The 24,270-nt window shown below is 35.7% G+C and overlaps 1 protein-coding gene across 3 annotated transcripts in view; it reads left to right on the top strand.

Moving 5' to 3' along the window:
- Positions 1–24,270, top strand: part of JMJD1C (jumonji domain containing 1C) — a 305,803-nt gene that overhangs the window by 213,678 nt on the left and 67,855 nt on the right. For 2 of the 3 annotated variants that reach the window (XM_061181512.1, XM_061181501.1), the window contains exon 3: positions 22,757–22,870. Coding sequence is in view for 1 of the 3 variants with exons in the window: in XM_061181501.1 (XP_061037484.1) it covers positions 22,757–22,870 (114 nt within the window). In the remaining 2 variants the exon portion in view is untranslated. Of the gene's footprint in view, positions 1–18,343; positions 18,927–22,756; positions 22,871–24,270 lie in introns of those variants that run through there. The other variant, XM_061181505.1, reaches the window with a different exon arrangement.

Here is a 24,270-nt window from a genome sequence, read left to right on the forward strand (position 1 = left end):
GAATTTACTGAGGAGAAGTACAGTGATTTAAACTTCACTAGTTCTGAGTTTACTGGTGCTGTGTGAGAAATTACTGTGATAAAGTTGTACCTTTCATTTGTGCTAATTGGAAGAATAAAGTTTCCCAGAGTCTATGCAACAGAAAGAACCACAGATTATATTAAAATACTGGAATTACAAAGTTATTAAATCAGTTTAAATATATATAACAACAAATAAGGAGATTAAGAGAATGAGAAGACAGGCCATAGTCTAGGAGAAAAGTATTTGCAAAAGACATATCTGATTGAAGACTGTGTTTTTGAACCCAAGTTCATGTGCCCTATGCACATGAAACTTCAGAGTTTGGAGCAGAGGAAGGTTTATTGCAGGGCAAAACAAGGAGAACGGGCTGCTCAAGCTCAAAGGACCTGATGAACTCCCCTATGGCTTTCAGAGAACAGTTTTTAAAGGCAACATTTGGGCTGAGAGCTCCTGGGTGCGTGACTTTTTTTGATTGATTGGTGGTGAGGTAACAGGGTGATGTTTCAGGAATCTTAGTCATCAGCCTTCTTGTTCCAACCAGTCTGGGGTCTACATGCTTGCTGTCAACATGTAGTCACCATCCTCCATTTGGGCAGGGATCTTAGTTCCTGCAGAACTACTCCAAGATATGCATCAGATTGTTATGTATATCCCTTGAGGAGGAACTAGGACTCTGTTTCATTGCTGAACTGTTGTTTCTTGACTGCTTTTCCTTTGTTTCTGCATTCCCTCACTTCCCTAATCAGTAACTGCTTTAATCTGTTCTTTGGAACTCAGGAAGGCCTAGGAGACTAAAGCCTTATTCTACAAACAAAAAACAGAGAGCACAGAAAGACTTCTGTACCCAGGAGGGCTCCACAGGGTCTTGCTCAGTTTCAGTACCACCCTTTTCTTTGATACTCCTCAATCCTGAGGGTAACAGGTGAGGGGCAAGAGAGGCAGTGAAGATAGAGAGAGAGGTTAACCATAAGCTCAGCAGGGGAACTCAGTGTTAGGGGGACTCGGTTTCAACTTTTGTCCAAAATATACGAAGAACTTCTAAAACTCAACAATAAGAAAACAAACAACTGGTTAAAAAATGAGCAAAAGACATCTCACCAGAGAAGACTTACAGATGGCAGATATGCATGTGAAAAGATGTTCAATATCAGATGTCATTAGAGAATTGCAAATTTAGACAAGGAGATAACCACTACACACCTAGTAGAATGGAAAAAATCCAAAATACTAATATTGGAAGTATTAGTAAGTATTAATACTTATTTCTAATAAGTAATATTGGAAGTATTAGTAAAATGCTGGCAAGAATATGGAGCAACAGGAACTCTTATTCATTGCTGGTGGGAATGCATAATGATACAGCCACTTTGGAATACCGTTTGGCAGTTTCTTACAAAACTGAGCGTATTCTTATAATACGATCCAGCAGTCGTGCTCTTTGGTATTTTACAAATGAGTTGAAAACTTATGTTCATACAAAAACCTGCACATAGGTGTTTATAGCAGCTTTATTTATAGTAACCAAAACTTGGAAGCAACCAAGATGTCCTTCAAAGGGTGAATGGATAAACTGGCACACCCAGACAATGGAATGTTATTCATTACTAAAAAGAAATGAGCTATGAAGCCATGAAAAGACGTGGAAGAATTTTCAGTGCATATTACTAAGTGAAAGAAGTCAATCTGAAGAGGCCATGTACTGTATGACTCCAACTATATTACATTCTTGAGTAGGCATAACTATGGAGACCATAAAAAAAATCAGCGGGGTGGGGAGGAGGGGAGGGATGAATATGCAGAGCACAAAGAATTTTTAGGGCAGCAAAACTGTTCTGTGTGATACTGTAATGATGGTTACATGTCATACATTTGTCCAAACCCATAGAATATACAACACCAAGAGTGAACCCTAATGTAAACGTTGGACTTTGGTGATGATGATGTGTCAGTTGTGGGTTCATTGATTATAACAAAACAAATGTATCACTGTTTCAGAATGCTCATAATAGGGGAGGTTGTGCATGTGTGGGAATAGGGGCTATATGGGAACTCTGAATTTTTCACTCAGTTTTGCTGTGAACCTACAAGTGCTTTAAGAAATAAAGTCTATTTAAAACTTTTAAAATAAAGAAGGGGAAAGATATGAGGTTGGCTAGTACACTCAGGATAGGGTGCAGTTGGGGTAAAAATATTGTGACACTCACTTCTGAGTCTTACCAAGTTCTTTTGTCTATTTATGCCACACAGCTTTCACTGCTAATAACATAACTATAAGAACCAGAGTTGAATGTGAGCCAGGGAACTCAGTGGAGGGAAGGGGCCAGGTAGACTCAATACTTGCCTACTTTTGCAGGAGTATCTAAGCCTGGCCGCAAGTATAATTCACCAAAGACTTGCTGAGCAGCTGTTCCTTTCATCTTTTACATTTTTGGCAAAAGACACCTAAGACCATAATGGGTTTCACCAGTGAATGCCCATTTTAGAGGTGACATAGCTATCAATATGTAGGTGACATGATCTGAGCTTAATGAATAGATTACATTACTTGGTGTTTCCGTGTATTCTCTTTCTGTATATTCTCTGTGTCTGATGTGCCACACAGGATGCTTGCACTCTTTACTAATCATATCTTAGGAATTCATACATCTCATTTTTTCCTGTTATCTAGAACGGAATTAGATGTTATCCAAAAAATACAACATGCAAACATTTTCAGCACTTTATTATGCCATATAGTCCTACCCATAAAGAAAATTCTTAAGTAACAATGATTTTACCTGGTAATACTCTTTTTTTTAAATTAATTTTTATTAAAGTATAGCTGCTTTACAGTGTTGTGTTGGTTTCTACTGTACAGCAAAATGAATCAGCTATACGTATATATATATATACCCTCTTTTTTGGATTTCCTTCCCATTTAGGTCACCACAGAGCATTGAGTAGAGTTCCCTGTGCTATATAGTAGGTACTCATTAGTTATCTATTTTATACATAGTATCAGTAGTGTATATATGTCACTCCCAGTCTCCCAATTCCTCCTACCCCCACTCCCTTTCCCCCTTGGTATCCATACATTTGTTCTCTATGTCTGTGTCTCTGCTTCTGCTTTGCAAATAAGATCATCTATACCATTTTTCTAGATTCCACATATATGCATTAATATACGATATTTGTTTTTCGCTTTCTGACTTACTTCACTCTGTATGACAGTCTCTAGGTCCATAGCTGGTAATACTCTTGATAAACATTGAACACTCTTGCTGTTCACGTTGTAGCATCCTACATAAACGAATACCCCCTGCAAACGAAGCAACTGACAGGATTAATCTCCAAAATTTACAAGCAGCTCATGCCTCTCAATATCAAAAAAACAAACAACTCAGTCCAAAAATGGGCAGAAGACCTAAATAGACATTTCTCCAAAGAAGATATACAGATTGCCAACAAACACATGAAAAGATGCTCAACACCACTAATCATTTGAGAAATGCAAATCAAAACTACAATGAGGTATCACCTCACACCAGTCAGAATGGTCATCATCAAAAAATCTACAAACAATAAATGCTGGAGAAGGTGTGGAGAAAAGGGAACCCTCTTGCACTGCTGGGGGGAATGTAAATTGATACAGCCACTATGGAGAACAGTATGGAGGTTCCTTAAAAAACTAAAAATAGAACTACCATATGACTCAGCAATCCCACTACTGGGCATATACCCTGAGAAAACCATAATTCAAAAAGAGTCGTGTACCACAGTGTTCATTGCAGCTCTGTTTACAACAGCCAGGACATGGAAGCAACCTAAGTGTCCATTGACAGATGAATGGATAAAGAAGATGTGGCACATATATACAATGGAATATTAGCCGTAAAAAGAAATGAAATTGAGTTATTTGTAGTGAGGTGGATGGACCTAGAGACTGTCATACAGAGTGAAGTAAGTCAGAAAGAGAAAAACAAATACCGTACGCTAACATACATACATGGAATCTAAAAAAAAAAAAAAAGGTTCTGAAGAGCCTAGGGGCAGGACAGCAATAAAGATGCAGACGTAGAGAATGGACTTGAGGACACGGGGAGGGGGAAGGGTAAGCTGGGACGAAGTGAGAGAGTGGCATGGACATATAAACACTACCAGATGTAAAATAGATAGCTAGTGGGAAGCAGCTGCATAGCACAGGGAGATCAGCTCAGTGCTTTGTGTCCACCTAGAGGGGTGGGATAGGGAGGGTGGGAGGGAGACGCAAGAGGGAGGAGATACGGGGATGTATGTATATGTATAGCTGATTCACTTTGTTATAGAGCAGAAACTAACACACCATTGTAAAGCAAGTATACTCCAGTAAAGATGTTAAAAAAAAAAAATCATCAGTAAGTAGATTACCAGATATGTTTTTACTAAAAAAAAAAATAAATGAATACCCTCTGCATGTAGGAATGCTTTCTTTCTGAGATATTACTACTTTATAAGGCAGCTCATCCCATTACTGCATAGCTAAAATTGTTATAAAGCTTTTCCTAACATTGACCCAAAATCTAGCTGTACACAACTTCTGTATATTAACCTAGTTTATCTTCTAGGCGCTGTTTCTTAAATCTTTTGGGTCAGGGACTCCTTTGAAAATCTTATAGAAGCTATCAAGAACCCTTTTCCCAGGGGAAAAAAAATTCTCACATTCATAAATTTTTAACAAATAATTTCAAGGATTTTCTGGACTCCTTGAAGGCTTTTTTTAAAAACCCAGGTTGAGATCCTCTGCTCTAGAGCAAGTTATGTCAAGTTTTTCCTATATATTAAAGTATAATAAAGACTTAGGGCTTCCCTGGTGGCGCAGTGGTTGAGAATCTGCCTGCCAATGCAGGAGACACGGGTTCGAGCCCTGGTCTGGGAAGATCCCACATGCCGCGGAGCAACTGGGCCCGTGAGCCACAATTACTGAGCCTGCGCGTCAGGAGCCTGTGCTCTGCAACAAGAGAGGCCGCGATAGTGAGAGGCCTGTGCACCGCGATGAAGAGTGGCCCCCGCTTGCCACAACTGGAGAAAACCCTTGCACAGAAACGAAGACCCAACACAGCCATAAATAAATAAAAAATTTAAAATAAATAAATAAATAAAGACTTAGGCTAAACATTCCCAGTTCCTTTAAACAGTCCTAACATGACTTGATTTTAGACAGACCTTTGCTATCCACGTCACCTACTTTTATTTATATTTTAACATCTATATCTTTCTGAATGGGATGCCTTTAATTTTCATTTGAAATCATCTCAATCTATTGGGACTGTTATTCATATATTTGGAACACTCTATAATAGCAGTTGTAGCATTCACATCACACAGTACATTCTTGCCTCATACGCAGTTTCTGTTTAGCTTCATCTTTGCATCATCCAAAATCTCTGGGACAGTGCTTAACACATTGTAGATATTCCAGTGAATGTTTGTAGAATGAATAAAACTTCCTAATGCTTTTTTTGCATCAAAAGCTGCCAAGCAAGTTTTACCACATATTATACTAATGCATGCCTGTGAGGGATGGGGTGGGAGTGTGTGTTGCACCATAGTTAAGTAGTAGCTTTTTGGAACCTAAACTGGGGATTTAACATTACTCTTTTTAAATTTCCTTGTACAAGAGCAGTTATTTCCTTTATTATCTAGATAAGATGCCAAGGAAAACAAAATAGTGATAACTCTTACTTTCTGTATGTAATATGCACAGTGGATATATACCACATCATAGGGGCTGCACAAACGTTTGCTAACTGGATGAATAATTAATGGTCATAAACTTGTAATAACTAAAGTATGTAATTTGAGAGCTTGATTCACTATTAGTGAATGTTTTATGCTTCATATATCTTTTTTTAAATTGAAGTATAGTTGATTTACAATGTTGTGTTAATTTCTGCTACACAGCAAAGTGATTTAGCCATACATACACATTCTTTTTTATATTCTTTTCCATTATGGTTCATCAAAGAACACTGAATATAGTTCCCTGTGCTATACAGTAGGACCTTGTTGTCCATCCATTCCGTACATACCACAAGTCTGTTCTCTATTTCTGTGAGTCTGTTTCGTAGATAGGTTCATTTGTGTCATATTTTAGGTTCTACATATAAGTGATATCATTCTAAAGATGAGCACCTTTAATTATAACTTCATGTATGCTTTGTAGATGTCAGGATAGGACACTTAACCTTAGTGTCCCCCATTTTCTCCCCCCATCCCCCAAATTGCTGTAATTGATCATACATGATAGAAGACTGTAATGTAATTTTGGGCCTTCACCTCCTTGGGTCACGATCTTAAGCCAACTCATTCTTGGTTCATAGTTCATGTGACCTGGGAGATTTTTTTGCTGCTTCATAGGCAATTTTAATCAGCTTGGAAATCTTTTTTGTTGAATGATTAACTATACTTTTGGCTCTTCATATCTTCTCTTGAGGAACTTCCTCTGTGTTCCTCCTACTGAGTAGAAGGTAAGGAACAGCAATGATTGGAATTCTCATCTTTTTTAAGCATCAAGAGAAAACTACCTTTGTGGTTATATTGTTTACTATTTTGGCTCTGTTCCCTCTTTCCATTTAATCTAGGGACGCAGCATTGCCACTTTCTGAGCCTGCTGCTTTAACTGCGTGATATTTTTAGGAATCCAAGGCATCTTTAAATAGGTATCTCTCTGCATAATACAAAAGAGCTTATCTTGCACTAGCCCTAGGTTATTTGAATTTGAGAACCTGGTGTGTGAAATTGATTGCTACATGATTCTCACATCTCCACATTGAGAATGAGCAGCTTTCCAGTGTAAGCTGTTGATAAGCTATTTAAAGACCCTGTGCTTCCTGAGAGAGTAGCAGGTTGAGTTAGCAAAGTGACAAGGAGACTGATTTGTCAAGAGACTATCTAAGACCTGAACTGGGGCACTCTGTCCTGAGATACGATCACTCTAGACTAGGTGTTTTCAACGAACATTCATGGATCCTTGAAGCAGTGGTTCTCAAAACTGACTGAACCTCAGATTTAAGTCCGATAGCATTTTAAAACTGAGGATTACTAGGCCGGTTCAGTATTCTTTTATTTGATGGTCAGTGAGGTACAGCCACAAGAGGAGACACAGGAGAGGCACATAAAAACAAAGTGTGTTATACTCAGAGGTCCTAGAGAGAAAAAGTCACTATGCCACAAGGGAGTAGGCTCAACCACGCAGGTGGGGAGCCAAGAGAGAACACAAGGACCTGTAGGCTAGTGTTCTTCTTGGGGGTGTCAGGTTGGATTACCCAAGTAAAAGTAAAAGAGCCAAGAAGATTTCACAGGTGCCGTTGAATGTTATTAGGTCATGGTCAGAGGAGGGCAGGAAAGGGAACTTGTGGCAGAGGCCAACCTTATCAACCTGGTGTACCTGGTCACCTGGGCCAGGGTGCTTATAGCCTATTTGTGGAGATGTTGAGGCAGTGGGGAAAATATTTTTTAAATGAAGTTTTAAAAATATTTGCAATAAAAAAAAATATTTACAATGAAGTGCCCCATCCTGAGTTTTTGATTCAGTAGATCATCAGGGTTAAAGCTTAGAAATGTATATTCTTAGAAGATTCTCCAGATGATCTTGGAAACCCCTGAAATTGTGGTGTAAAATTTTATGTGTCATGTTTCTGGGGGGCTATAGCTTTCATCAGACTCTGAGAGTACACTGACCCCAAAGAGGTTAAGAACACTTGCTATGAGCCACTGGTTCTCAAACTTCAAGGTGCTCCAGAATTACCCAAGGACTTGTTAAAACACAGATTTCTAGGCCCTACCTCTCAGAAATTCTGATTCTGGTAGGGGTGAAGCCTGAGAATTTGCATTTTAAACTAGTTACTTGATACTGTTGATGCAGCTGGACAGAGGTCTATCCTTTGAGAACCACTGTTTTAGGACTTGGCTAACAACACACTGTGCCTTCAGCATTAAGCTCTGGAAGTAAAGTAAACCTTTCAGGATTCTTTACCAATTAATGTAGTAATAAACTTAATGAAGCTTATCAAAGCTCAATCTAATTCACTACTGTAAGAGAATGGTGAAGAAAACTCCCTCCTTGCTGGCAAAGCAAGTGGCAGTGGAAAGTACACAGGCATTTTTAGTTGACCCATTGATAAATGTTTCATAAGCAATTGCTTCTTTTTAAAAAATTTTTTTTATTGAAGTATAGTTGATATACAATATTACATATTACAGGTATGCAGTATAGTGATTCACAGATTTTAAAGGTTATACTCCATTTATAGTTATTATAAAATATTGGCTATATTCCCTGTGTTGTACAATATATCCTTGTAGCTTATTTTATACATAATGGTTTGTATCTTTAATCCCCTCCCCCTTCCCTCTCCCCACTGATAGCCACTAGTTCTGTATATCTGTGAGTTTGCTTCTTTTGTTACATTCAGTAGTTTGTTGTGTTTTAGCAGTTGCTTCCTTATGTAGCATTTCTTCCCATCAGAGTAGAAAAATTCATAGTTCCATGACCATTTAAATGGTTTGATTTTTTTTTTTTTTAGCTAAATAATTAACCTTTTGAGTATGCTCATGTTATCCAAGGCCAAGTAGAATACAGCTCGAAGTTTGACCTAAATGTGTTGGGAAGAAGGAAAGATGATCCTAAGGATTCCTGAAATCAGGAAAAATTGTTCTACTTTAAAAAGCTCCTAAAAACATGTGGTCAGTGGTCAATGCAGAGAAGTTTTCAGATCCCTAAGAAGAAAACAACTGTTTGAAAAGCTATAAAACACTACTAAATCCACAGGAGTCCCAAAGAAGTTTATTTGTCCAGACTGCTTACAGGCTGTCTGAAACTTTGAAGGAAACTGAGATCCTGGAAGGAATCTATTATCCATGAAGAGTCTAATTGTGAAACTTTCCTCTCTCTCTACAGAGACAAACTTAAGCAAGGCTTCTGGGCATCACTAATGGGCCTTAGCTTTTTCCCTCCCCACTTAGCCTTAGGACTTTTGTTGCCTCATCCCCTTAGAGGGAGATGTCCTCAATGAAACAGGAACTGACCTAAATTAAGAAAACAGAGCTTTAGAGGGGAGTGATTTCTTTAAAGGAAGTGTAGCAAACTTATATTAGTGGTTATTGACCTGAAATTAGGTAATGGGTATTCGTTTTCTCTGGGGTTTTTTGTTTTTGTGGGTTTTTTTCCAATATCGCTTTCAGTTGTCCTGTAATATGTTAGAAGGGAAGGAAAGTTCATTTTGAATGAATCATAATTTGTTAGTAATTCAAAGAAAACACTTTAGTGCCGAAGTCTTTATGTGAAGTTCTCTCTTCCATTGTAGCCTTTTAACTTGGCATTGTAGTTAGTACTTTGTTATTTCAGGCCTGTCAGAATGTTGGCATAAGTTTATAATACTTAACGAAATATGCCTGAAACTTTGATAACTTTGGCATTACCATATTTTGAATCTAAATACTACTTAGCATATGGATCATTATCACCTAAAATGTATTAATTTTTAAAATAACCAAAATAGCTACTCTATTATACTTAATGGAAGTTGTGAATCCTCCTTGTTAGTTGAAAAATTCCGCTTCCAGATTGTTGCTGACATCATCAGAGTTTTTGACAAACAAGGAGATAATGGGGAAATAATTGTAGAGGCTTTGTTGACTTGTGCTGCACAAGTAACAGATGTTTGCCAGACAGAAATGAACAAAACCAATAAAGAAATAGATATCCTATTCAGCTTTCCAAGAGTACAAGCAGTGAAATGATTAATAAAAATTGGAAAAAATATTTTAAAATATTTTATTTAGCTTAACTTTTAATTTCTTCTGTGATTTTGTGATTATTAGCATTTTAACACATGCTTTGCATTTATGGTTGAGTAGATTTAATTTCGTAATATTTTTTATTCTCACAAAATTACATTTACTTTTTCAATGTAAGAGATGAAGGATCTGTGGATTACAGAAATTCTGTGCCACAAAAGTCTCCCATGTAGTTATTTCTGCCAAACAGAATAAGTCTTGGTTAACTTAATTTATTCTGAAATGGGAGATGTTACTTTTTACTTTTAATTCTGCCACCTTGTGTCAATAATACATGAACATTCAGCAGTACTCTTTTTATGCTTTCTTATATGCAAAAGCAGTAGTAGCAGTGTTTATGGAAAGTTTGGTTTAATTTTGTTTATCTTCACTTTGCTCTTAAACATTAAATTGCTTAATGAATACAGTATTAGAATCTTAGAATTGGAAAAAATCTTTGATATTTCATAAACAACCCCTTGCCAAAGCCAGAAACGGGATCCTTCAGTGACAAGCTTGCCAAGTTAGTTTTCATCCAGATTCTTCTTGATTGCTTCTTGTTATTGGAAGCTCACTACTTCATGAGTAAGTCTCCCTTGGTTTGATAATGTTTAATTATTAAAAATTTGTACATTCTTTGTGCTGAGCTAGAATTGGCCTTTATGGAAATTTTACTTACAAGCTTCTTCCTTTTCAAATTACCCAACCCTTTAAGTAATTGTACGTAGTTAATTATTGTTTGCTCTCCTCTTCTCCATTCCTTCAAATGATCCTAATAATTCATGATTTTTAAGTGTTGACACACCTCAGTTTGTAATTGTTCCTCTTCTATTATGATGTCCCAAATTGAACAAGATATTCAGAGATGGTATGACCAGTGCAAAATCTAAAGGGACCAATACCTGCCTTGGTCTGGGTACTTTGTGTCAAAATTTGATTTGTCACCGCTCTGTCCTCTCTTTTTAAAAAATACATGACTTCTATTGGCTTAGTGTCTTGAAATCCTCCAGGATTCTTTCATATGAATTTCTAGGAAGCTAGATCTCCCTTACATTCTACCTATGTAGTTGATTTTTTCAACCTAAAAATAGAACCTAACCTTTTGATTATTAACTTTGGGAGTAATCTAGTTCTTAATTGCATTTTTTGTGAGATATATTTTGGAATCATTCTGTCATTTATTAATTTGCAAATAAAGATAGCCTTCAAGTGATAGTGTGTAAGACCAAAGATGAAGAGATGCTATGTTATAGGTTAAAAGCGGTACTATTATTCAGTACTGTTTAACTAGGTACAAATGTACCAAGAACTGTCATCTAGCCCATATTTCATTGACTTACCTATTGCAAATTTTCTTGATAAAAGTAACCTTTGTTTTTATTACAAGACAAATTACTCTCAATGAGTATATTTGGCTCTTAGGAACTATTGCTGTGTGGGTTTTTTTGTCTGTTTGTTTTTTCATGATTCTAATTATACATCTTGGAGTTTTGCTGGAGTTCATTTACTAGCATGTAGTTTTTTTCTAAATTGCCCCTTTCCTCCTTTATAAATATTAATAGGTACCTCTCTCTGATATCTTGATAATGTCATGGTTTTTTTCAAAGATTGCTAGTAATGGCTCTGAGTTTATATCTATCAATTTAATATTCTAACATGTAATTTTTAAAAAAAATTAATTAATTAATTTTTATTTTTGGCTGTGTTGGGTCTTCGTTTCTGTGCGAGGGCTTTCTCCAGTTGCGGCAAGCGGGGGCCACTCTTCATCGCGGTGCGCGGGCCTCTCTTGTTGCGGAGCACAGGTTCCAGACGCGCAGGCTCAGTAGCTGTGGCTCACGGGCCCAGCTGCTCCACGGCATGTGGGATCTTCCCAGACCAGGGCTCGAACCCGTGTCCCCTGCATTAGCAGGCAGATTCTCAACCACTGCGCCACCAAGGAAGCCCTCTAACATGTAATTTATTTGAACCCTCTAAGCTTGGAATTTTGGTTGTTTAACAAAAGCATGAAGATTTTCCTATTATTTTTGTAATAGTAGAGAAGTGAAGAAGGCCTAAATATCCAACACTGAGAAAAGGCGTAATAAACTTAATGTTCATTTGCTTGATTAAGTATTTATTAGGTAGCTGTTTTAAATGATGGCAATGTAATAACATGAAAAGAGTACTAAGTGGGGAATTCCCTGGCAGTCCAGTGGTTAGGACTCTGCTTTCACTGCAGGGGCCTGGGTTCAGTCCCTGGTTGGGGAACTAAGATCCTGCAAGCTACGTGGCACAGCCAAAAAAAAAAAAAAATACTAAGTGAAATGAGCAACTTATAAATTATATGTGCCTTAAAACTTGGTAACAAATATACATACTTGTGGAAAAAAAGCCGGAAAGTTCAATTACATGCTTAACTGGCTGAGTTCATGGTTAGAACCATGGGATCCTTTTCTTCACCCATTTCTTTTGTTTTCCAAATTATTCTCTAATGTAATTATGTTATTTATAAGAAAAACTAGTTTCGTGAAACAAAGCAAAAAGGATCCTATATCTGTTTTTTATGGTTTAGTTTATTTTTAATCCCTAGTTTACACTTTCTACATTAAAAAATATTTTTTCTTGATAGAAATAATAGTGACAAAACAGGAAATAAATTAAACTTGCTTTTTCTTTTAACTCTTAGTTTTTTATTGTCTTCTCAAATGGTGTTTTTCAGAATATAGCTTTAGAAACTCCTTTATGTTGAATGGTTTACCTAATCCTGGTTGTTTCTTCTTTCTGATAGGTGACGTGTGTCAGTAAAGCATATTAAAAATAGATAAGTTTATTATGTTCTACCTCTTTTCCTTGGTAGTATATAATTTTGCATTTTCTTCTAGACTAGTTTCAGGTTCCTCCATTTTAAGTTCAAAGTTTAAAGTTTTATTCAGCAGATAGCAAAACACTTTGCTCTCTACTGCCTCATGGCAACAAGCATGAAAACAATATGGTTGTTTCACACCATCTTACAATGTAAAAATCATTCATTCAGCTGTGAATTAGGAAATCCAGTTTCTAGTCCCAGGGCTTCTACAAACAAGTATTTTGATGAAAAAAATCACTTAATCTCTCTGAATGTCCATTTCTTCCTCTGTAAAAATGAGATTAATCTCTAAAGTTCCCTTTCTATTTTAACAGCTATCTTTCTTGTATTAAATTTTCTCATTCTCATTTTACCCCCTCAGATTTGAAAATCCACCTTTATTTTACACTAAATTCCCGTACTTACCTGATGCTATTTTGGGACTTTTTAAACTATCCATTGATTATTATTGATGTATGTTCTGGTTTCCCATTGTTGTATTAATTAGAGCATTGAAATTTGTTGTATCTTTTAGGGCTAGTTTCCTATCATTGATTTGTATTTTTCTTTTCTTTCTCTAGAACTTTTCTGATTATATTTGCTTTTCCATAAATTTGATTTGTCTACTTACAAAAATTCTTATTGGTATTTTTATCAAAGCCATATTAAAGTTATGGAATAATTTATTTAAAAATTACATATTATCGGGGCTTCCCTGGTGGTGCATTGGTTGAGAGTCTGCCTGCTAATGCAGGGGACACGGGTTCGAGCCCTGGCCTGGGAAGATCCCACATGCCACGGAGCAACTAGGCCCGTGGGCCACAACTACTGAGCCTGCGCGTCTGGAGCCTGTGCTCCGCAACAAGAGAGGCCGCGATAGTGAGAGGCCCGCGCACCGCGATGAAGAGTGGCCCCCGCTTGCCACAACTGGAGAAAGCCCTCGCACAAAAACGGAGACCCAACACAGCCAAAAATAAATAAATAAATAAATAAATAAATGTTTAAAAAAAAAAAATTACATATTATTGACAGAGGTTTAAAGGAAAAATATCAAGTATTCAGAATATTATAATATGAGCAAGGGAACCAAAGTAAATCATCAAGCATGATTACTGTATTAATGAATTTTGAGGTAACTACTTCTTAAGTTGTAGTGATAATATTTCTAGTGGTTTTGAAAGAAGCGTGAATAACTTAGGAAAGAAGGTTAAGTATTTAATTCTAGTCATATTTGGCTTTATGTGGTGACAGGGTACAAGTATGGCTGTGTCCTAGTAACAGTATAAAATACAGGTTAGAAGATGAAAATTTAGGTCTAAAAATATAGTTTGGAATTATTTGTGGAAAGAAAAATTGGTTATCTCAATGGCACACACCTGTGAAGTTGTAGAGAAAGAACAGTCAGCCCTCCCTATTTGCGGGTTCTGCATCTGAGGATGCAGTCAACTGTGGAAAATTTCAGAAGAAAAAATTCCAGAAAATTCTCAAAAGCAAAACTTGAATTTGCCTTGCACCTGGCAACTATCTACATATTATTTATATTGTATTAATAAGTAATCTAGAGATGATTTAAAGTTTATGGGAAGATGTGGGTAGGTTATATGCAAATACTATGCTATTTTATATAAGGGACTTGAGCCTTCAAGGATTTTGATGTCCTCCTGGGCCCTGGAACCAATCCCTCTCAGATACAGAGGGATGACTTTAAGTGAAACCTCATAATATTGGGAGGAAGAAAGACTGATCAGGGAGATTCTGAAAGAGAAGTCCTAGATATGACAAACTGATAAAACTACTCTGGAGTTAGAGTATGTGCTTTATTAGTACTCAGAAAGACTAGAAGGAAAAAATAAAAGAAAGGACACTGAATTCAGCCATAATGCTTATTCAGACACAGAGACTATTTGTGTAGTGTTTTTGTGTTATCAACAGTGATTTTTCTTAGTCAATTATATGTCATAGAACCTATGATGTGATATTTACCAAGTTAAAAAATGAACACATTCTGTTGTTGCACAACTTTCCTCTTATGACTGGGGCAGTTATCAAGGATATAGGTAAGAAAGGAGGGGAAAGTGCACTAATTCAAGACATCCCATGCATATTGGTTGAATGAACGTCCTGCATGCTTAAGGGAGAGAAGAGAGTTTAAAAATCAAGATTAGGTCTGTATCATCTGGAAATCCTCTTGGAACTTCATGGTCTATTGAAGGTACGAAACTGCTACACAACCTTTGCAGTGCCTGGAAGATCTATATGGATTTATTAATGTGAAGAAATTAATCATTTGGGCATTACCATGATGCGAGAGTTACATGTTTGATTATATGTTTTCATAGAGTTATAGGGCAGGAGGGCATATTGAAAAGTATTTTCCTGAATCTAGTCAGCCTTCAAATAAGGCCATATCAAGTCCAAATCCTCTTTTAACTACTATTGTTTCTCTTGTTTTCCTATCCTTATGTCTAAAAAAGAAATACTTAAAATGCTAAGCCACTGAAACGTAGAGGTTTTTGGTTTTTTGTAGAGTCTGTATACTTGGAGAAATCCACTTGTTTGTTTAGGCTTCCATATCTATAAAGATGAGGGATTTATTTCTTTCATAGCCCAAGATAAATGGGACTAAAATGCTAGTTTAACTCTTAATTACATGTAAAAAGGTTCTACAGTTATTGGAAGGAACAGATTTTCTTCAGATAGCCATACAGTGTTGCCTTCCTTTTAAGCCTCTGTTTACTTTCTCACCTCTGTTGACTTATTCAGCTTGTAACCTAGAAACCAGCTAAAAAGGAAGGAAGTCAGAGATGTGTATTTCTGGGCAGTAACTGGAGTAGTTTCCTCTTCCTCTAGCCTGGTTTAGCTGCCAGAAAAGACCTTTTACCCAACCAAAAAAAAGAAAGAAAAAAAAATTTTAACAGTAGCTCTTCAACTTCCTTCCTTAATTCATTAAGGAAGGTATAAGCCATAAGAAGAACCAGTTTAAAGGACTGAAATGCTGCTCGCCTCAAATTGGTGCTTTTCGCTCTCTGAAACGTGATATTTAATACCATCCCTTATGAGTTGTAAGAACAAGAGAGAATTAAGGAGACTTGATGTAAAAGCTGAGCAACCTACGCTTGCTACCAAGTGGTTTCTCTGTATTGTTACTTCACTATTTTTATTTGTGTTAGAAATTTGCCAGCGTACCAGACCAAACTCACATTCATATATATATATAAAAATATTTATTAAAGCCAATTTAAATATTAAAAAGATGTTTATGGTTTTCAACTAGTTGCACTTGTACCCTTTATTTGCATTAAGAATCAACTATGTAGGGCTTCCCTGGTGGCGCAGTGGTTGAGAATCTGCCTGCTAATGCAGGGGACACGGGTTCGAGCCCTGGTCCCACATGCCGCGGAGCAACTGGGCCCGTGAGCCACACCTACTGAGCCTGCGCATCTGGAGCCTGTGCTTCGCAACAAGAGAGGCCGCCATAGTAAGAGGCCCGCGCACCGCGATGAAGAGTGGCCCCTGCTCGCCGCAACTAGAGAAAGCCCTCGCACAGAAACGAAGACCCAACACAGCAAAAAATAAATAAATAAATAAATAAATTTATTTAAAAAAAAAAAAAGAATCAACTATGTAGTATTTATAGCAATGGAGAAGCATCTAACTTTAATGCAACTCTGATGTAGTATGAAATAAAAGTGAATGGTTTTTCAGTATTGACATTAATTATTTTGATTTTATAAAAATTATTGAATTATGTATCACTAGCAATATATAAATAGTGTGGCATTTGGATTGTTAGCTAAGTGTAGGTCTTAATGCTGTTTGATTCTGTAGGGGACTAATAGTACTTGAGGAACAAAGACATGTTTTTAAGTTAATAACATATAGTCAAACTTGAATTTATGTGAGATTGTAAGATGAATCTTGTGAAATATTTAACTCATTCTCTAATGTACAATAAATTATAGAAAAGTAGTATGATGTATATTTAAAATTTGATAGTTTATAATGTAATAACCTGAATCAAACATTTGAGTTTCTTTGTTGTTTGTGGCTCAGAATAAGGCTGCCATATTACTCCAGTTGTTTTTTTGGTAACTTACATTACATTGAATTCTTTTAATTCCATATATGTTTTATGTTCACGTCTTAAGTAATTAATTATGAATGAATTATTGGGATGCTGTATTTTATATTTTGGCTGCGTTGGGTCTTCGTTGCTGCGTGCTGGCTTTCTCTGGTTGCGGTGAGCAGGGGCTACTCTTTGTTGCTGAGCATGGGCTTCTCATTGCGGTGGCTTCTGTTGTTGCAGAGCTCGGGCTCTAGGGCGATTGGGCTTCAGTAGTTGTGGCATGCGGGCTCAGTAGTTGTGGCTTGAGGGCTCTAGAGCACAGGCTTAGTAGTTGTGGCGCATGGGCTTAGTTGCTCCACGGCATGTGGGATCTTCCAGGACCAGGGCTCGAACCCGTGTGCATTGGCAGGTGGATTCTTAACCACTGTGCCACCAGGGAAGTCCCTTTATTAACATTCTTTGAATAATCATTACTCCTCTCTTTCATCCTTAAAACAGGATTGATTGAGATTTTAAGTGCAATCCATAATAGACTAAATTTAAAATATCTGCTTTTCAGTAGTTAACCTGATGTTTTCTTTGAAATGAAATTGATACATCTGGAATAGATTTAAAGGGACAGGGCATTGGCTGGTGGCTGGAAGTTTTTCTTTTAACATAATTTGATAAAATGGTTGTGTGTGTGGTATTTTAAAAAATCAGTGTAAAATTTTAAATGTATTGAAATTGAGATACCTAACATTGGGACAAATTTATAATAAAAGACCATTCACAAACATCATTAAAAAATAGGTGAATGAAGACAGTGTTTCAGAGACACTAGTCTGCCACCTTCTTGGTCTGCCGGCTTTCCGAATAAAGTCGTATTCATTGCCTCAAAAAAAAAAAAAAGATGAATGTTTTCTTGCACTTGCAGATATCTGACATTCTTCGTATTCAGTGTGTTTATTATACATACAGCACACATCTCAATTCAGACTAATCACGTCAGGTGCTCAGTAGCCATGTGTGGCCATTATAGGTTTTTATAACTGTAAACTATTTAAATTATTTTTATAAACAATGAAAATGTTTCAGGAATATTTTTTAATCTGCCAAAATAAATATTACCGGTTCGTTTTTCCTTTGAGTAAAGTGTCAGTGAGATTGTTGGTTATGTCACTTGATTTAACTTAGATTATTACTCCAGAAATGTTAAACTGTTTTTTTCCCTGCGTTTTTTAAAATATCAGTATATTTCTAAGGAGAAATGATTAAACTAAAAATAAATTCTTTACTTGAAAACACACTTGAAAGTATTTTTGATGGTTTAAAGTTATGCTTTATTTTTTCCAGCTTGAGAGATATTTACACATTACTTGTTTTCTGCACTTTCTCCCCTTGGTAAATCTAGAAAGCAAAAACTTTGTATTTGCATTTGCTTTATGAAGGAGACAGTAAACTTGAGCTCTCAGTCTCGCCACTAGTGTGTCTTTGTCTGTTGTTAAAATTATGAGCCAGTCTCTATGGCGCAGCCAAATGAGTAATCACCAGTAATGTGACTCGTGCTGGAAGTGACTCCATCAGCACCTGTGACGGAGGATTAGTTACAGTTTACAGAGCACCGCCTCTTCCCTTCTCTCAGTGTGCCCTAAGCCAAGTAGTCGTTCTCATTTGGGTGTCTGCACTGTTGGAAGCTACTGCAGTGTGTTTCCACGCAGACAGAGTACAGTGGGAAAAGGCTTTCTCTAGCTGATGGATGGCTCTTCTCTCTATTTGGAGTATCTTACTGGTTATGTAAGCGACCTCGGGAGAAATTATCCTGACCCAGATCGGAGGATGCAGTAGTGCTTCAGCTGCAGGATTTCTTAGTCGTTAACACCACAGTGCTGATGACAAAGAGCGAGTTGTAATCCTCATCACTGCCAGGACCGAGCCAGAGCAGACAGAAAATCGTCATTTGCTCGTCGGAGACTTGTTAGGTTACAGCCTCTGCTTCGTTCTGTGGTCTTGGCTTTTCTTACTATACAATGACGACGCTGCAAGTAAGCTTAGAAATGTTTGGTTTGAGAGACATTTGCCTGTGATTTTTTAAGACTTAAGAAGTATTTAGGCTAGATTAAAAAAAAAAAATACTGCTCAAGAACAAAATGGAAATGTCAGCAATACTTCTTGACCTTTAAAGCCTTGTCGTGGATATATGAGATTTAAAGATACTTTAAAATTCTCAAGAACAAAGTACGGTTTGTATTTTTCTGCTTTCTTTTTCTTTTGTCTTAATTTACATTTGGTTTTGCTTCTCAGCCTTAAGAATTAAGGTCACTGTCTTTTATAGATCCAGCCTTAGTGTTCTTAGTTTTAAGAATTTTTAACCATTTCATTTGTTTAGGAAGAGATTTATTGTGTGTGTAGTAATTTCATAACACTGTAAAGATAAAAAAAAAAAAAGAGCTCAGTTGTTTAAAGTGTTATAGCAGAAATGTTTTAGATTAGGGTTTTAGAATATAATGTGTTAAGGGAAGTAGGGGTGTTTGTTTTGTGAGGGTTTTCTTCTGTGGTGTATTCTTGTCCCCACCCCCAACTTGTTTTCTAACAGTATCGTGTTTTTCAATAGACCTGCTTGGGTGGGAATTTGGACTTTGTTCTTTAGAGTCACTCCAGTCTTTTTTTTTTTTTTTTTTTAAGACTAAACCTTGACTTCTGAAATGTATCCTAGATTGTTTTCTGCTTTAGTATTCCTTTAGGGAGATTTATATCAGATTTTTGTAGTTAATGAGCCTGATTTTTTTCACTTGGAAAAGGAATTGTTAAATGTTAACTGGAGATTGTTAGAAACTCAGACTGTAGACATAAACTCCATGAATTTCCAATTAAATGTTAAATGATGAGCTTTAACATGGTTTGTTTGAGCAGCTGAGTTATGTTTGAGAACTGTAGCTGATTTATTTTAAAAATATTTTTTTGAGGAGGGCTCATCTGTTCGCCTCTTCCTCATGTGAATGGAATGTGGTGCAGCATGGAGCCCCAAACAGGATACAGTTGTTCTAAGCATTCTTCCTATAGCGTGGTAGGCCCTACTAGAAATGCAGGCTCTCAACTAAGTATTTATTTTGGCTTTATACTATTTTTAAAATACAGTTAACAAAGACAAAGGACCTTAAAAGAACTCCCAATCCATTAATAAAATTGGTAATTCTAATTTGGATTTTCAAAGGCTTTTTTCAGCATTAGAATAATAGTCTTTTTATGATTAGAGCCATATTCTACTGTGACTTTCATCATATGGTAGCTCCTTGCTTCCCCTTAGGCTGTGGAAGTTCCTCATAGAATGGTATATCTTTAGAGTCTTGAATTACTTAGCTATGCATGAGTTCTAGTTTCTTTACATTCCAGTGCACCTAGACCCATGAAATACTTAATACATAAAAATCTGTAGGATCCATTCGCTTTTATTTAAATATTTTTTATTTTTAAGCTAATAATATGTCTTTGAAATGGATGTGTTTGACTTGGATACAAAAGTTAATGGTTACATCATTGACTTGCCACTTTAGGGAATCAGGATGTATTTTAACTCTTAGTTTTATATGTTGTGTGTCTTTAATTTTTCCATAAAGTACGAACAGTCGCATATTTTTAGGGTTGCTTGTTTAATACATATTAAAACATTTCTTTAACAAGTACTATAAAAGTATTTATCAGCACTTGGTGGGAACATATTTGTAGTTTAAAAGTAATTGCACATTTTAAAATTTGCAAGTCGTGGCCCTGTTTGCTAATATTTAAGAAGCATGGTATACTTTTGACTTCCATTTGTATATGGGTATTATAAGTATTCATGTATCAGAAATAGACCATTATAAACCAGTCTTTTAACATTTCTGATAGCTAAATTCTACCAGTGGCTTTCAATTAGGTATCCTAAAATGAGAAATTCTTTATTTTAGCCTAGAAACTAAACCTTTGTTTTTTCTAACTCAGTAATTTAAATTATGATAAATTGGCCTGTTGAAATTTACCCTTAGAACTCTGACCTACCTTAAAAAGCTGAGTTCTGAGAGGTTCTCTTCACAAGAATGTTTTTCATATTATAAAATGACTAGTTCTCATAGGAAATGCAAACCACCTGTATTATTTGCTTAAGAAAGAGGCACTCAAGACTGGAGAAGTTTACTTTTTTTCCAGATCCTACTTAATTGAATTGTATCTTTAGCCACTTAGATAATACCTTTTGTAGACCTTTTTGTTAACCTTCCCAAGTCGATCTGACTTGGTACTGTTTAAAAAGAAATAGAGCATTTGATAAAGTTCAAGGATTAAAAGTTCTCCTGAGAAGGTGCCAGTGTTTTCTAGTTTACTAAAAACTAAACAAAGATATAATATGAAAATGTTACATACTACACTAAGGAATTTAGTTATGGTAAATGGAAAATGTTAGATGGCAACAGTAGCAGGAGATAGCTAAATAATGGGGGAATGTCTGTTTTGAAAATGTAATTTCTCACCCAAATAAATACTTTTGATACATATGTAGTACTTAAAAGGTTAGCCCTAGGACATGGGAGGGAGGATATTACTGTGATTAGGTTTTCTAATCATAAATACTGAAAATAAGTGGAGGTGTAAGAGAATTTTTTTCATGTTAATTTGTGAAAGAAGATATCATTTATTAGTTCGTGGTGTGGATAGTGTAGAAATAAGGCATGTTTAAAATATCCTCTGTGTTTTTAGGTTTTTCAAAACACAGACTCAATGAATCGAATTGAAAGCTTTAAAAACAATTTCTTAAATAGAGAAATTAACTGCTTAAGAGCCATTCTGAATTAAAAATCTTGAAAAGTTTTCCCCCAGAGTGTTTATTAGTTGTGATTAGTAAGATGTTAGATTTCTTTAAGACATAAATAAGAGAAGGGGGAAATACAGTGACTTTGGATCTCCTGGGGATTTTTACTGTCTGTGCCGAAAGCTTTGGTTTACATCCAAATGGTCACAGAAGTTGCCTGTAGCAAGAAAGATTTCCCCATGTGATATAGGTAGTTTAGCAACTTAGTTCCTTGTTTATTTCATTTTCCAAACTTAGATTCTTTTATAGTAAAGCCACTATATGTTTTTAAGATTGTGGAATATTGTTTTCATTTTTTAAGTTTTAAAGCAGTATCATGGATATAATGTACTTGGCTTTTATTCAGACTGCTTCTATTCGAAAGTGATTGTGATAGTCATAAGAAAAATGCATATATAGTACCTTTATTTCCTTTCTTCCTCTTCCTCTCCTGCCTCGCTCACTCCCACCCCCACCCCCACCCCAAGATATGAGTAAATTTCTTTATGTAAAAGTTGAGTCTCCTTTAAAACAATCAAATGACCATGGATTTGCTCCCCCCACCCCCTGCCCGTGTTTTGTTTTGTTTTGTTTTTTAGTAGTGGAAATCTGGAGAGACTTTACTGAAAGGTCGGTTTTGTGTAATACTTCTTACCTCCCTCTTCTTTTCCTACACCCTTCCCCCATGCTGCTCTTAGTGAAGCAGCTGGATTTTTATTTGTGCTTGGGGCAGGGACGGGGGTGAGTAGTACACGGGGTGGAGTTAAAAGACCAGATGCATCCTGATCATTTAAAATCCTTCTTGATGTGAATGAGCTAGGAAAAAAATTACACATGTAAATCGTAACTACTCTGTTTTATAAAGAATAATACTTACAATATTTTAAAGAGTTGGGGTAATATGCTCTCCTACCCAGTTTACTTTTTCAGAAGCAATTTCTCTTTTTTTATATTAGAAATTTTTATACACATGTATATTTGATTATATCCCTCTTTTAAAATAAACTGGGACTTATACTGGAATTTTTTCATATCATTTCTTGAAATTTCTTTTAAATAAATAGAAAGTACTCTATTGTATGGATAAAAGCATCACTTTAGATTATAATATGAAAACCGATATCAATTGGTATCCTAAAACCATTATGATGATAACTTTAATACATTGTATTTATATATACCCCTTCACATTTTGAGGATAAAATCCAGAAAATAACCATTAGAATTTTTTTTTTTCTCTTACCAGACTTTCAAACCCCTGGTTGAAAAAAGTATACCCAGTTCAATCACTGCAGTAGAATTCCTTGTAGATAAACAACTGGATTTTTTAACTGAAGATAGTGCCTTTCAGCCCTACCAGGTAAGAAATTTTAGGTTGCTTTTAAAAATTAACTATTCACTAAACTTCACTGATATTCAGATACTCTTTAGAATATTCAATTCTAGCTAACATCAAGGTGTATAAGAAACCCAGTGCATCTGATAAATTTTGATTATAGGATAAATGATTCATTTATCCAGTCAACAAATATATACCAAGAACTTACTGTGAGCCAGCCAGCGTCCTGTCGCATGCACAAGTGAGCAAAATAAAAGTCCCTGCCATCCTAAATAATGTTCATTGTTAGAAAATAACTGGTTAGATATTAGTATAAATTATCTTTGTCTCCAGCTCTAAAGGTTAAGAATTGAGTCAATTAATGTAATTAAATGAGATTAGTGTTTACTATATACATTCATATCAGTTTAGCATAATAGTAGTTCATTTTCTTTTTAAGTGGGAATTTTCCTTTAGGTTGTCATTAATTGAATTGTTCAGTTTCTAAATTTTAATTCCCAGTTGTTGCAATTTAAATACAAATACACTTAATTGGAAAAAACGTTCTCTAGTAGGTTTTTAGATTTAAATCATGTAAAGAAACGTATCAAAAGTAGTAAGCTAAATGTTTTTTAAAATCTCTAGTTAAGTTCTGTGAGTTAATTTTTTAAGGTTGAAGTAAAAATGCACAGAAGTTTGTTTTCTTTGTATATTTGGATTTTAGGTTGAATTAAATCAGTATATTTTATAGGTTTTTTTTACTTAAATGTTTAAGATAATATAAAAAGTGCATTGAAAGAAAGTATGAGTGAACTAGTTCGACTTTCTTGTTTTTAATGGAGCTGAAAGTCAATACTCCTATTTCATTTCAGAATAGTTACTGTTTTTCAAAAGTAAAATATAGAGGCATTGTTTCCATGGAAAGAACAAGAGCTTGAGTTAATGAGCAGTGGTTTGTTGTGTGTGAAGTTATAATACTTAAGGGAATTAGTAGTGATGTGCCGCTTTTATTAGATCTACCAAAAGTGGATGATAGTTCTCTCGATTAAATGTTATTTCTTACTTTGAAGTCTACATGGGTGTTTTTGTCTTTTCACATTATTTTTCATAGTTCATTAAATGGCCTCATTTTTGTACTGTTAGCTTTTGCTCTTTGATTACAGCTGAAAATTCATTGCAGTTCCAGTTTAATATTGGAGGTGTTAGAGCATTTCCCTCGGGTTTTATTTTGTTTTGGTTTTAGTGTAAATGCCATTTAGCTTGCTATAGCCTTACTTGTCTCATTTCTAACAGTCTTTTAGTGGGAATTAGACTAGATGAGTATAGGTAAAAATCAAAGGAACCTTCCACCTCAATATTTTAATTCTGTGGCTGCTGATTAGCACTGTAGAAGCTTGGATTTGATTTAGAGAACTGAAATCATTATGTAGAAATTACTTTTA

This window comes from Eubalaena glacialis, chromosome 1 (genome assembly GCF_028564815.1).
Source record: "Eubalaena glacialis isolate mEubGla1 chromosome 1, mEubGla1.1.hap2.+ XY, whole genome shotgun sequence".
Lineage (NCBI taxonomy): Eukaryota > Metazoa > Chordata > Mammalia > Artiodactyla > Balaenidae > Eubalaena > Eubalaena glacialis.